This window comes from Sphaeramia orbicularis, chromosome 13 (genome assembly GCF_902148855.1).
Source record: "Sphaeramia orbicularis chromosome 13, fSphaOr1.1, whole genome shotgun sequence".
Taxonomy (NCBI): domain Eukaryota; kingdom Metazoa; phylum Chordata; class Actinopteri; order Kurtiformes; family Apogonidae; genus Sphaeramia; species Sphaeramia orbicularis.
In genome coordinates this window covers 22,909,432-22,923,403 of record NC_043969.1, presented here as the reverse complement: position 1 = coordinate 22,923,403, position 13,972 = coordinate 22,909,432, and the positions used below count along the sequence as shown (strand labels likewise).

The following is a 13,972-nucleotide window of genomic DNA, read 5'->3' as shown; positions in this document are numbered from 1 at the left end:
GACAAACTGCACTGGCATTGGACAGAAAAGTTGGGGGCGGGGTGAATCAGAGACGGCAGGTGTTGATGAAAACAAACATGGAAGTCCTACATGCAGTTATCATTTTTGGAATATGTTTTCTATTTTTACAGACACAAATTTATGAAAATAATGTTAACTGTTACTTCTCCTCACTGCTCCACATTTGGCCACGGCTACCATAAGCTCTGACTATCCATATGGCTCAGCTACTTCCAGTGGCTACGGTGGCTCATCAAGCACAAAAATGCACAAAGTTCCTTGGTTTGTTCTGGCTCGAGGCTCGAGGTTATATTCACACCAGAAGTGAACTGGCCCAGAGTCCATTTGGAAGACCTCTTCTAGGTGGTCTTGGTCCTCTTATTTGATTCGAATCAGAGTTTGCATGTTTATATTCACACCTAAAAAAAAGTCTGGACTTTCCAGGGAAACAAACTCTGGTCCATTTTAAACGGACCAAATGAAGTAGGTCTGAATGCGCCCTATGTGTGGGTTATTCAACTTCAGAAATCTAGAGTTAGAGCTTTAAAAATAATCACAAAAATTAAATGTTCATCATCAAGCTATGCAGGAGTAAAACAAAGTGTTCTGCTGTTAGGTGAATGTTGTGACCATGAAGAATGAAACCACAGGTAACCATCTGGTTTCTTCAACTTTCACTTAAGTAAAACCAACCAACAAATTCAAAAAAAATCTAATCAAATCAACTTTTAAGAATTAATGACTTGTCTGAGATAAACATTTTTTTCCATATATAACAACCATACAAACAAGCATTATCCACAGACACAATAGCTTTAATTTATTTTGTGTTTTGTTGTTTTATGCACAGGAACAGTGCTTTTCTACCAGCACCAAAACACAAACCCAGCAGATGCTTGTTCTAAACCGTCCTGTCTGGACAGTAAACTCAGTGTCTGCCTCCTGCGTGTCACTAACACAGCTGATATCTGCACTCCCGCCTTTTGATCCTCTGATTCATCCCACCTCTTCCTTCTCATCTGCTGAGTCATGGAAACATATCACCAGGACAAACCACATCCTCATCCTTTCATGTCCCCTTCCCCTTTTTACATCGCCGAGCACCCACTGCTTTTAGGACCGCGCTAAACCTTTGCTGACCTTTACATTTTAAAGATTGATCCAGAGACCCCCACGTTATATCCTGTATGTGGTTTTTATGTGCCCTTTTGGTAGGCTTTTATGCCTGATTTCAAAGGAAAAGGCTGTCTATCTTTGAAGCAGCTTTTCCTCTTCATTGATGCCAAAATAAAACATCTGAGGGATTCATCGTTTTGTGGCAACCAATCAGAATAATCGCCAATTTGAGCTGCAGCAGAGGTCGCGTTTACTGAAAATATTCTGTCATTGACAGATTTTTTTTTTTAAATGACGGAAAATTCTGAAGGCCATCCGTCATTTTGACAGATTAAAATACTGAGGGTAATCATTGTTTAGCTGACTTTAGCCAAAATTAGATACTACTTTGCTAGCACAAAATGTGAAGACGGCCGAGTCTCCTTAGTTATTTTAAAAAGCCCAGTAAATGGGACGGCATTGATAAACGCAGTGAAAGAGGGACTGATGCGGTGAAGGATGATGGACCAGCAAGTTATACGCCAGTTCTTATGGCATTTGGTGTGATATATGTACACATTTTCTACCTTTCATGTGTTATTTGATGGCATGTCAATTTGTGCCCAGATCTGTGGTTCACATAACCCGAACCCTAACCCTCAGTGCATGGGATTTGACACTGTGTGAACATACACAAGGAAAGCTTAGAATGTCTACAGATAACACATCAATTAAAAGTGGCGTATATAATTATGCAAGTTGTGATATCACGTTGGTTTATCAGCCAGCAGCAACTACAGCTGCTGCATCATTGAGATGTTTCTGAACATTAAATATTACTAAATATATCTCATCATTAAAAAATAAAAATTTGAAATGACGGATAATGACAGAATTTTTACGACCCTGTCCGTCAAAATGACGGACAATAAAAATGTCTAGCACAACCTCTGGGCTGTAGATACGAAAACTGAAAAAAATCAAGCAAAGAAGTAAGCAGAGGTTATTAATACCTCCACCCAGTTGCACAACACTTTGCCCATCCTGTTCACTGATACCCTTCCTATCCAGGGGTTAATTTTGAGTCTTAACATTCATTCTTTTTAAAACTTTTCAAAAATGTGTAAAAAATGTAAAGAACATTTGAAACGTGAAATTTAAAAAAAAGAAAATGGGTGAATAATGTCCAAGAAATGGTCAATTTGTCTAAGTTGAAATTTTAAATGGAAATTCAGCCATCAAACTGTGCACTGCCCATCCCCTCATGGTTAAGAACATGTGTGTGAAATCTGAAAAGAACTGAGTGAACAGTGTCTGAAATGGGATGGGAAAAAATCTGGGACGGACAGAAGAACAGATGGATGGAATTCCTGGTGTATCTATATACCCCCACCCTCTGAGGTGGGCAGGGGTATAAAACAGTATAAAACCATCTGAACAGTAGCATAATTCAATTTAAGAGTGACTGTATATTTTACAGTGTTTGTCTCCAGTATATCTAAGCTACACATTTTACACCATGGTACTTTTTAATAGTATTGAACAATCACTTCATAACTCTAAGATAACAAACATTTAATCACACCCATATATTGGCCGTGCACAGTTGCTCCAACTCTCTCTGAAATGTCATCCACTCAGCCACACCCAGACCAAACATATGAAAAAGCCTCATCACTTTTTTTTTTTTTTTTTTTTTTTTTTTTTTTTTTTTTACTTTTAGCAGCTGCTGCTGGAAAACCCCTGGTGTGACATCCCTGATTGGGATGCAACTGTGAGAAATGATGGTGAAATTTAATCTATGCAAGGAAATGAAGACGCTGTGGATTGCTGCAGGGACTGTGAAGTTTGGTGTTGACTAATGCTTAAAAAACTGCAAGTAGTCATGGTGACAGCTCACACAAACACCCTCATTTCTTGCTCATTTTTTACTTAAACAAACCCTTAGATAAGAATCACCCCTACATGTCTGGATTTGTCGTGTCCGTCTGATTACCTCCGCCAAGGAGGTTATGTTTTTGCCAGGGTTTGTTTGTCTGTCTGTCTGTCTGTTTGTTTGTCTGTCCGTTAGTGTGCAACATAACTCAAAAAGTTATGGACAGATTTTGATGAAATTTTCAGGGTTTGTTGGAAATGGGATAAGGAAGAAATGATTAAATTTTGGTGGTGATCGGCAGTTGGGGGGCCCACGGGGGGGCCACTGATCAGCCTTGGCGGAGGTCTGCGCTCTCCGAGTGCTTCTAGTTCAAACTGTGATGATTAAAGATTAACAAAGTCAGCCTACATTTAATAATTTTAAGCAAAACATATTAGAACCAATGCAATACTATCTACAGTATGAAACTCTACCTTTACTGTTTCCCTACAGCACCATTACCCACTATGTAGGGAGGAGTGAGGATTGTAACAAGAGAGGGAAAGAAAAAGATCCGGGCAGAGGGAAAGTATTTGATTCCATGTGGGTGGGCTGATAAAACAAAGTCAGTCATAAATCTAAATCTATAAACACTGTGCTTTTAGACCTAATCCATGCAGAGCAACGCACAACCCAATCTCTCTGTCTGGCTTTCCTCTTCTTCTTCTTCTTCTCTGCTCGCTCAACGTCTTTTTAAACCCGGACGACCTCATCGATACGATGAAAGGCAATGGTGAATAATAATGAGCGAAAATGACCGACGTTAGTCTCGGATGTGTCAAACAGTTTGGAGAAATGCATTAACAAGACGCACGTTCTGGGAAACCAGTCAGGGAGGGTCACCCAAGAAGTCCGTGCACACGCATATCGATACAGCTGGATAGTGCACCTCATTATCTTTGACTTCAGCTCTTCTGGGGAAGTGAAGATTATGTAACAGAGGAAGGAGAGATGGACCACATTCCTGCAGCCTGCCAAAGTGAAAATGACTAAAACAGTAGACAGGGCACGCATAGAAACACACACAGAATTATCTAGAGGAATTATAATCCATCAAATGAGACACACAAGTATTAGGATGCCTTTTTTGTGTGCAGGTTGTGGGTATTTTATGCTCATTTTACATCAGAAAATGTTCATGGAAATTCCAAAAAACATCATCAACCTCACAGAAAAAGCACTCATTTGAGGGTTTTGCCTTGTTTGACAAAGAGTTAATGCACATACGTCGATACGAACACCTTTTCTGAAGACATTCTTGTGTAGCAAACAAACTAATCTAAAGGCGAAGACACACCAACCCGATTTTCCGCAGTCGGACGTCGTTGGGCAGTCTGGCTAGGTCGGTGACATGAGTTTGGTTGGTGTGTTCTCTGCAACTGGGTGTCGTTAATGTCGTCGCCAGTCTTTTCAGCTGATTCAACATGTGTAATTAGCCACTACCCATCGTTCAGTCGGACCAATCTGATTAGAGGAGGGATAGCCCTTGACTAGTGAATCAGTGAAGTAGAAGTTTCCATGTGAATGCAGCTATGCCAAAGTACTTCACACTATTATTGTCTTCTATAATAGGCCATTCACTGCTCATACTGTATCTGAATGAGTGCCAGTCAGTGTTGACTATGGACTTCATTCATTCCATTAAGTGAGCACAGTTAGCATTGTTAGCATAGTGCGATTTCTCTTTAGTTTTTGCCTGTGATATCTTTCTTCCTCCACAAGAAGAAGCCCGAGAGCTGACAACACCAGTATCTCCTTATTACTAACCATCCGTTCAACAAGTACAACAACAACAACAACCCTTCTGGACTACTCCACACTCTCTGCTGACAACAATGACTGACGACAGCGAGCTCTGTTTTACGTCTCGCACAAGCACACAATGTACACTAAAGTCGGTTGTCGATTTGGTGTGTTCTTCACACTTTTTTGACCGTGTCATGAAGACGGGAGCCGACTGATTAGTCAGGCTACCTTTTCTGGCGATGATCGGCAGGCGGGTTGGTGTGTCTTCACCTTAACAAATCCTCTATGTCTCGTAACCAATGTTCTGCTTCTTCAACTGGTTTATGACAGTCATGTGCAACCAGAACGTATCTTCATCTTGCGGAAACTTGACGTAGCCTGGTTTTTATCCAAGGAAACGTACCCACTTTTCACATTTCACAAATTCACTTGACATTTTGTGGAAATATGGGTAAAGTTGAGTTACATTTCTCAGTTATGTCATGAATTTTAGTACTTGTGTCACAACAATGGGCCACCACCTAAAGCTGTCCCATTTCACATATAATATATGTCAAAAGATTACAGAGTTGTTTATACACCACATGCTTTTCAAAGAAATCGAGATAAACATCACAATAATGCCCTTATATTGGTATGAGCTATGTCTGGTTTTAGTACAACCTCTCGCTACCTCTCATTCCGTGACTCCCCCTCCCTCCATCACAGTTTCATTCTTCAGCTCTCTCTCAGTTCTATTTTAATCCTGTAACTTTTTTAGCCAGCAAGTATTTCCTTCCACCGCTCTTGTTTTTTTGCCTCCGTCTTTCCCTCTCTCTACCTGATACTTGGCTCCATCTGCCACACCAAGACTAATGTTATGACCTTACTTCACTGCAATGTTCCACAGAGAAACTGAGACACGGCAAAAAAGCAGAACAAGATAAAACAGGGAGGAATGCAAGGGAATGAATAGAAAAACAAAAAGGAAATGTAGGACCTAGTATAGTAAATATTTCACACTTATGCACCATAACTGGATTAAGAAAGATGACGATGAGATTACATGCTTAACATGATCGGATCTTTAGGAAAATGTAGTCACAATCAGCTCTGAATGAATGTATTCAATGCGAGGTAAATGTAATTTCTTTTTAGAAAGGAGGACTGAAGTAAAGCACAGCTGTCAATGTGAGTCATGCTGATCAAGCATGATTGACTGGGAGCTCATAAGAGGAGATGCAAACAGACAAATGATAGATATTTTACTCTCCTGATTATGTCAGGATATGAGTTAAAACGAGACTGCCTAGAATGCTTAAATAGATTAAATGAGCAGACATTTGGGATTAGCGCTCATATATTGCACGGAGGGTAAAATGATCGTACAAGTGCAATAAAAATTAATCATCATACATCTGGCAAAACTGAAAGGGGTGAAAAAAAGATGAGATGGGACAAAAAAAAAAAAGAAGCAAAAAGGCGACTCAAATAAGCTGCACTCTATCCTTTCCTCTGCCTCAGCTTCTTTCTACCATCCTTGTCTGAGCTCCATTTTGGCTTGGCACATTTATAATTACACTCAGTCCAAATCACTGTCACAGTGCACCAGGGCTGCAGGGCATTGCTCTAAAAAAATGTGTTGGCAAAACTCTAGGCTCCAAGTGTTAGAACAAGGCACTGATATAGTCCAGACAATAAGCACATGCAACCGGTTTATAAAACACACATTAATGCGACTCAATCAACTACACGCTCACACAATGGAGTGCACGTACACACACGCCAGCCGGTAGTGCTGGATATCATCAAACACTTCAGTAACCACAACAACTTCCCATTTCCCTAAACCCATTTCCTGTCCACTGAGGTCACTCGGCAGCTACTGGTTCTGTCACTACGGCAACAAGGAAGGACACTCGACAAGGGAACGAAACAATGGCCGATGACCCTCCACATGTAGCCTGTATAGCAGATCAGCCAGTTTCTGAATAGGTACAATGTCAAAGCCATGAGGGAGTAGTTGAAGAAAAAGCACAGATGGAGTTTTTTTTTTCTACAAATATAATCAACAAGAGCCAGATTGCTGATAAATCACCACAAAAAAAAAAACAAAAAAAAAAAAAAAACAGGAAATAGGCAGTTTTTGGCCTCCGTGTATATTTTTAAAAAAAACTTTGGGAGTCAGGAAAGCAGCAGTGGAGAGGGAACAGCAGTGACTCTGTTATTTTTACCTCCTCCACACTTATTCAAAGTCACATCTATACGTATATAATAAATATAACTTATAGCAAACACTCAGTGAGAGAGAATGTGTGTGTTCACAAGGGAGTCAAGCTATGTATAAAGGCACACACAAATCCCACAGGTGGACATTGTTATGAAATAATATTCTGTATGTCTAACATAAATCTTCACACACATATTCATTATCTATATCTGTCAGTAATGACTACCATTATATTAATTTTGGTCACAGACTGATCAGCTACATTACCTCTGAGTCTCCCAATATAATAAAGTGCTGAGTAAAAGCTGCATCACACACTGTTAACAGTTTATTGCATCCCCTCTCTGTGACTATAATTTTGGAACAGAGACAATCAATACTGGATGAAACAAATAATTGAAAACAGCCACATGGGCCCCGTCAGCCGTGGTCCACTCTTTAATGTCCTTTGTCTGAGATTTGTTTAATCAAACTAATAACATCCACTGATGTTTGTTTAAAGCTGCTCAGCCTTTAATGGCTTCTGTATTGTAGTCTTGTTCACAAATGCACTCTGAAACAAACCATATGAGTCTTGATTCATAGCAGTTGATAAAAAGCACAAACATACGCATGCACCTTTAAGTGTAGTTATGATTCAATCTACTCCCTCTTACTGAAATATAAAACAATTTCCAAAAGGAACATTATAAGCATCTGTTTCACATTTACTGAAAACCATCTAGCCACTATATCTGCCACTAATAAATGGATGATACGCTCTTACACAAAACTTGAACAGCAATAATTATCTGGATTCCACAACATCCTAATTGAATATGTGTGTAGTACTTTGTGTTTCACTTATACTGTGGTTTAGAGAAAAACACAAACATTTGATGCTGAATCACCAAAACTTAAAAACACCAGGCGACATTGAACAGCATTCAACACCCCACTAAAGACAGCTTGCAAAAATGCACACTTTGCATTAAAAACTTTCTTTTAAACAATCAGAAAAAAATGTAGACTCACCACTCTGGGTTTGGTCCTCTGTGGGGTGGGGATGGATGCAGTTCCCTCTGAACTCTTCTTTTGGGGCCCAGCTTCAGTAAGTCCACTGGTAGAGGGTTCACTGGACCCCTGTGAGGCTGACAGTGATCCTTCAGCCCCATCCCTGGCCCCTGGTAGAGGCCTTGGGCCCTCGATGTTTCTGTCCGCAGTCCCCCGTTCTAGGATATATTTCTGAGTCACATCCTCCAGGGAGGGGGCCTCTTCTCCTGGAGGCTTACCCAGGACTGGAGGCTCTGCAGTGGGTAGGATGTTGAGGCAGTGTCCTTCCTTCACAGGCTGCAGTTGTGAAGGTGGAGAGATGGGTATGAAGGTGGATGGTTCACTAGCATGGCGGACATGCTTGGGTCTGGTTTTGGTTTTGGATTGGGATGGGGTTGGAGGAAGAACAGGAATGAGGTCACTCTGATCCTCCTGCTCTGAACCTGGTTCTTGGGGCTCAAATGGGTCCTCATGAGGGCAGAACTGAGCCAACCTGTTTGGACGCTTTCTGGAAGGCCGACGAATCATTCTAGGAGACAGTGCCTCAACGAGCTTGAGGTCAAAGTTAAACTTATTCACCTCTTCCTCTTCATCTTCTCCACCCTGGTCTATTACATCATCTTCTTCGTCATCATGAATATGGGAGTAAGGGGTACTCTCTGATTTGGACCGAGGCTTCTTAATATTGCTGTGTCCGTGGTGATGTGGGTGTGTCACCATTGGAGGCTCTGGCTCCCACATTTCCTCTCTCTGCTCACTTAGGATTGGCTCACTGCTAGAGGGTGGAATTTGGTGATCCAGTTCACTGATTGGTTCGGTGCTGCCAGACTGACCTTTAAACTGTGGGTCATTTTGGGAAAGTAAAGGGGCATCGCTACGGCGACTGGGGTCACTGAATGATTTTTTCTTTGGAGCTTTGCCATTGCCATGTTCGTCTGTCATCAGTCTGTCCATTGCACCTGGTTCTGCTACAATGCTCCTGATGACCCCACTGTAGTCTCGAATGCCATCGTCACGGAGACCACCATCACTGCACACTGACAGATCACTGGCCACGCTGCCCTTGTATTCGGACAAGGTGGCCGCTGTACAGGACTCTGAGGCGCCTCCTCCTTTGACAGAGAGTGATCCTAATAAATTGCTGTCTACAGATGAAAAATTATTGTTCCCATCCTCTGGCACAGAACAGCGCCGCTGTGGCATAGGGTCACTAAGAGAACGGTAGACTGTGGACTCCCCATTTCCAACAGCTGGCGATGACTCTGCATTAATGCCATTACTAGAGTCTGAGCCTGTATTATTATTACCAGAAGGAGAGAACTTGCGCCGTCGTCGGATTGCACTGGGGGTTGCAGGGGCTTCACTCCCTCCTCCTCCTCCTTCTGCAGTGGATGCTGACCCCTGTGACCCAGCTTTGTTGGTGTTGATCTCCTCATTGGTAATATTGACATTTTTGCTACTAGCAGTACTGCTCAGCTCCATAATAATGCTGTCACTCTCAGCCACACGGGCAGAGAGAGGCAAAGAAAGAGGTATGCTGTTTTCATTCAGGAGATTTTTACAACCGCCCTCTGCAGCTTCTTCTCTTTCCTGGTTAAACCCCTCCAACGCATGGAGGGCCGATTGCTTCCATATGATGACAGGTTGCCCTAACACATCTCTGGCAATTCCTGACCCCGAATTAACCCCCACTGACCCCAGAAAGGACCTCTCTGCAGGGTCACTTGGGCCTGTTTCTGGCTCTGTCACAATTCCTTCATCTGTTAAACTAGACTCATGGCCTGAAAGTTCGTCCACAGAGCGATCATAGGACATGCTTTCCTCTGAGTCGCCCTTCAGTAAGGCTCTCTCCGTTTCTCTGCTTAGTCTCTTTGCCTTCTCCCTGTACTCTGTGCCCCTGCTGTTTAGCTTCTCCAACTGCATACTTTGTCCATCCCTCTCATGCCTCTCCCTCTCTCTGTTCTCTCCCTCCCTCTCATGTTTATCTCTGTCCTTTATGTTCTTAGATTCACTCTCTTCATCTGTCTTTGCCTCATCCTTAATGCTGTCTCCTGCCTTCTGTTTCTCTTCATTTGTTTTGCTAACCTGGAAACCTTTATTCTTCATGTCATCCTCAGTTCTCCCTACATCTAAGTCATCATCGTCTTCTCTGGTGCTCATCTGGCAGATATCTTGAATAACCTGTCTTGCTTCCTGCACATACCTTTCCTGTAATGGAGTTGGCATCATATCATCATCATCATATTCATAATCCCTAACCCTTTGTCCTCTTCCGATTCTAAAATCACCTCCATCACTTTCGACCTCCCTGTCTGAAATCGACACACTCCCTCCATCCCTTTCTCCATCTATGTCAAGCTGTTGCTCAGAGGAGCTCCTCTTAGTGGTGCCACCTGTCAAATAACATCTCACAGATGGTGAGGGTTTCTCTGAATAGGTGAACGATTTTGCACGGCGAAGTGTGGCAGTCAGATCTTTCAGCGATGGTCGGCGACCAGAGGGTAGCAGGGTCCCCCCATGATTCCGTGACCCCATCCTGTACATTGACGACCCCTCACCAGCACCAGATTTGTCTCCTATACTCTTTTTACGCACCTTGAGCTCAGATAGATCAGACTTAAGGAAACTTAATAGTGTCATGGTTTCTGACGCTATATCAGGGTTGGACATAGATATTCGGTTCTTATCTTTATCTTCTATCCTATCCTCAAACACTGTCTTCCTAAGTGCCATGTTTTTACCAATCTCTCCTGATGCTCCCCCTTCTCTGGTATGCACAGTGGACGGGGAGACGACTGTGGGCACAATCTTAGGGCGCACCCGTACAGGAGTGCGAGAGAAATTATCCCCATGACCAAAGCTGGGTGAGCGGTACATGGTAAAATTCCCATGGTAGGTTTTACTCAGCATTGATGAGGATGCCACATTAGGGTTTACAGTTCTGCTAGTAGTGCTACTTCCTATAGTGTTAAAGAACACATTTCCTGTACGGTTGACAGCCTGATCCTCCTCCTTTAGCGTTTCAGTGCTGGAGTATCGACTGCTGCAACGTGACGCCCCCGGACTGGAAACGAATGGAGGGATATTGACCTTTGACACTCGTGATACACATGGACGTGTTGTCGACGCTGTAGGAGAGGAGATGCGCTCCCATTGCTGCTGCACTCTGGCTCTGTTATTGTAAGTGCTGGGTTCCCTTACAGAGTGGCTGCGAGTTACTATTCCCCCAAATTCTCCTCCTGTGTTTTGCTGATGGTGCCTTTCCAAATGCTCCATGGTCAAGGCTGTGTCACTGTCACTATCCTCTGATTCGCCATCATGATCATCATAATCATCACGGCCTGCTGATGGGGCTCCAATGACCTTCTTTTTCTTCCTTAGTGAACGACGGCGCACTGCCTCTCGACTGGGGGGGCCTAGAGAACCAGGACTGTCTTCCTCACTTCCTGAGGACCTGCCAATGCCCTTGGTACCCCACCAGCCATTTTTATTACGTGATAAATAACCTCCTCGCTCTATGGCTCCCCTTTCTCCTCTATAGGAAATAGAAGGAGCAGGGCCAGAGGAAACACTCCCACCTCCTCCTCCTCTTCTTCTCCTGGTGTGCTCCTCCTCCTCGTCGTCACCAGAGCTGAATTTCCAGCGAGAGGTGAGGGAAGAGGTAACTCTCGCTGGGGCTCTTAGTTCAGTGTTGGGAGCTACAGTGGAGGAGGAGGTAATGGCTTTATCTGGAGGTGGAGCGGAGGAGGAGGGGGAGGAGGTGGGGGCTGGTGCTCTAGAGGAGCTATGTGAGGAATGTAAACTATCCCTGGGCAGCCCGACCCCCTGTCTATCCCTTCTCTCCCTCACTGTCGGCTGCTGAACAGAGGAGGTGCAGGAGGAGGTGTCTAGGCTCACTGAGAGAGTCCAAGAAAAAGCAGCAGGAGGCTGAAGGTCAGGGTTGGGGTCAGATGTCAATTCTGTCGTCCTGGGGGTCTTACCAGGAGTCTGTGCTTCAGTGCTCAGACTTTGCAATCTGTGTGAAGACGGGTTAATCCTCTGGTGCTGACTACCTGCAGTCCAACCGCTCTTCTGAAAAGTATTTCCAACTTTGGTGTTATTAGAACTACCTGTTTCTACGTCTGCCTCCTCATCATTTGAGTACTGCTGTTGCGGGCCAGCTTTGGAATAAGAGTCCATATCACAACCCAGTGTCTCTTTAGCAGCACTGTTGTCTCTGCTTTGTGCACCACTTATGCATTTGTCTGGCAAAGACAGGGCGCTGGGTTCATTGGCAGAGCTACAAGATGAGAGTTTGTCACTTTTATCTGAGCATAGAGCACTTTCACTGGAGCTAAGATGGTCTAGATGGCCTCTGCTGGCTGGTTTGAGATTCTCACAACTGTCACTTTTAGGCTGCTGTGTAACTTTACTTTCTCTCTCATCAAAAAGTTGTCTGATTTTGGTGACACTGGGCCACTTGTCTTGTCTTGAGTGTATCGGAATAAAGTCACTGTGGTGTGTGGAAAGATAACTTCTATGAGATTTACAAGGTGGTGGAAACCCTCGACTAAAAACATCCTCTTCCTCATCTGTAGTTAAAGTCTTTTTAGGATCAGATGGATATGTATTGATTTGGGAATAATCTCTCTTACCAGTGTTGCTGTCGGATGATAACCGAGTGAAAATCCACCTTTCAGTTTTCTTCTCAGAGTCAGAGCCTGACACTGAGTCGGTGCCAGAGTGAAACTTTTGCACTTTATTGTCTGAGAGAAAGTCTGTAGTTGTAGTATCACTATCTTGGGAATATCCACCACCGGTATCCTCGTGGAAAGATTTAGATCTGACCCGTGGAAGAGTGCTGCGCCCCCGCGTCACCGCTGCACCGTTTCCCGAAGAGCCTCTGTGCGTCCTGGCCGAGCTGGAGCTGGAGCTGGAGCTGCTGAACCTCTGACTGAGCTGGCGAATGGATGGAGAAATAGAAGAGAGGGGAGTGGAGGAGCCTCTCTTTGGATCTGTGGTTGGGAGGCCGGCGGTTGTGGCACAGATTTTGGAAACTTTTCTTGACTGACTGACATTACGCGTCGCCAAAGGCTGTTGTGCGTTTCTGGGCTCCGGGGGAAGGGCGACGCCAGCTGCTTCCAAATCCTCTGATTTGTGTTGGTCTTCACCTCTGTTGGCACTCCAGGACCCCAACTTTTTAAAAGAGACGCTGCGATACACAACCGCATTCTTCTCCTCCTTTTCTGCCATTGTTCATGTCTTTGTTAAATTTCACACATCATCATCATCATCATCAGCCAAACTTCATGGATATTAAACATCCAAGCACTTTTTTGTTGGATTGTGGTCCATTTCCCACCACAGCACAAACCACATAACAAACACTAAAGCATACAAGTCACAAACCGCACTTTTAACCAGTCGAGGTGATAAAGAAAGTTAGAGTCAGATGGTAAAAGGCGTGTTCTTCTGTTATCCAAACTTACATGATGTCGATTTCCACAAAACATCCGTGCACAAACGAAAAGCGCTGCAACTTTTTTTTTTTTTTTTGGCCAAAACTTCCCCAGCAGATCCAACCTGTTCACAAACACTTTTCCATTGTTATGCCTCTTTGGTTTGTAAACTTCTGCCCATGGTTATGGTAGTGTCTGCACGCCTGCACGGGCCCGACGCATCTGTCCTTGTTAATTCCAAAAACAGTTTGTGGAAGTCCTTATTTTGGCATGATTTGGGTTTCCGTGACTTATGTTGTTTTTTTGCATGTAAATGCCTGAGATAGGGCAGAGGGGGTGGGCGGGACTAGGGGTATAGGGGCTGTCATAGCCCCCTCGGGGATTGAGAGGAAAAGCTTTTTCTTTTTGATAGCAGAAGGCAGATACTGTGTACAAACTGCATGTAATTATAGCCCATTCCCCCAAGAAGGAGATAGGAGCTCTGACAGGACGGAAAAGTACAGATTTAACAGAAAACAAACTGTACCTGCAGCATTT

General features: G+C 43.6%; 1 protein-coding gene across 1 annotated transcript in view; it reads right to left on the bottom strand.

Moving 5' to 3' along the window:
• Window positions 1-13,229, bottom strand: part of arhgef17 (Rho guanine nucleotide exchange factor (GEF) 17) — a 95,193-nt gene extending 81,964 nt beyond the window's left edge. The window contains exon 1 of the mRNA XM_030153107.1: window positions 7,980-13,229. Coding sequence (XP_030008967.1) covers window positions 7,980-13,229 — 5,250 coding nt within the window. The remainder of the gene's footprint in view (window positions 1-7,979) is intronic.
• Between the last annotated feature and the right edge of the window lie 743 nt (window positions 13,230-13,972).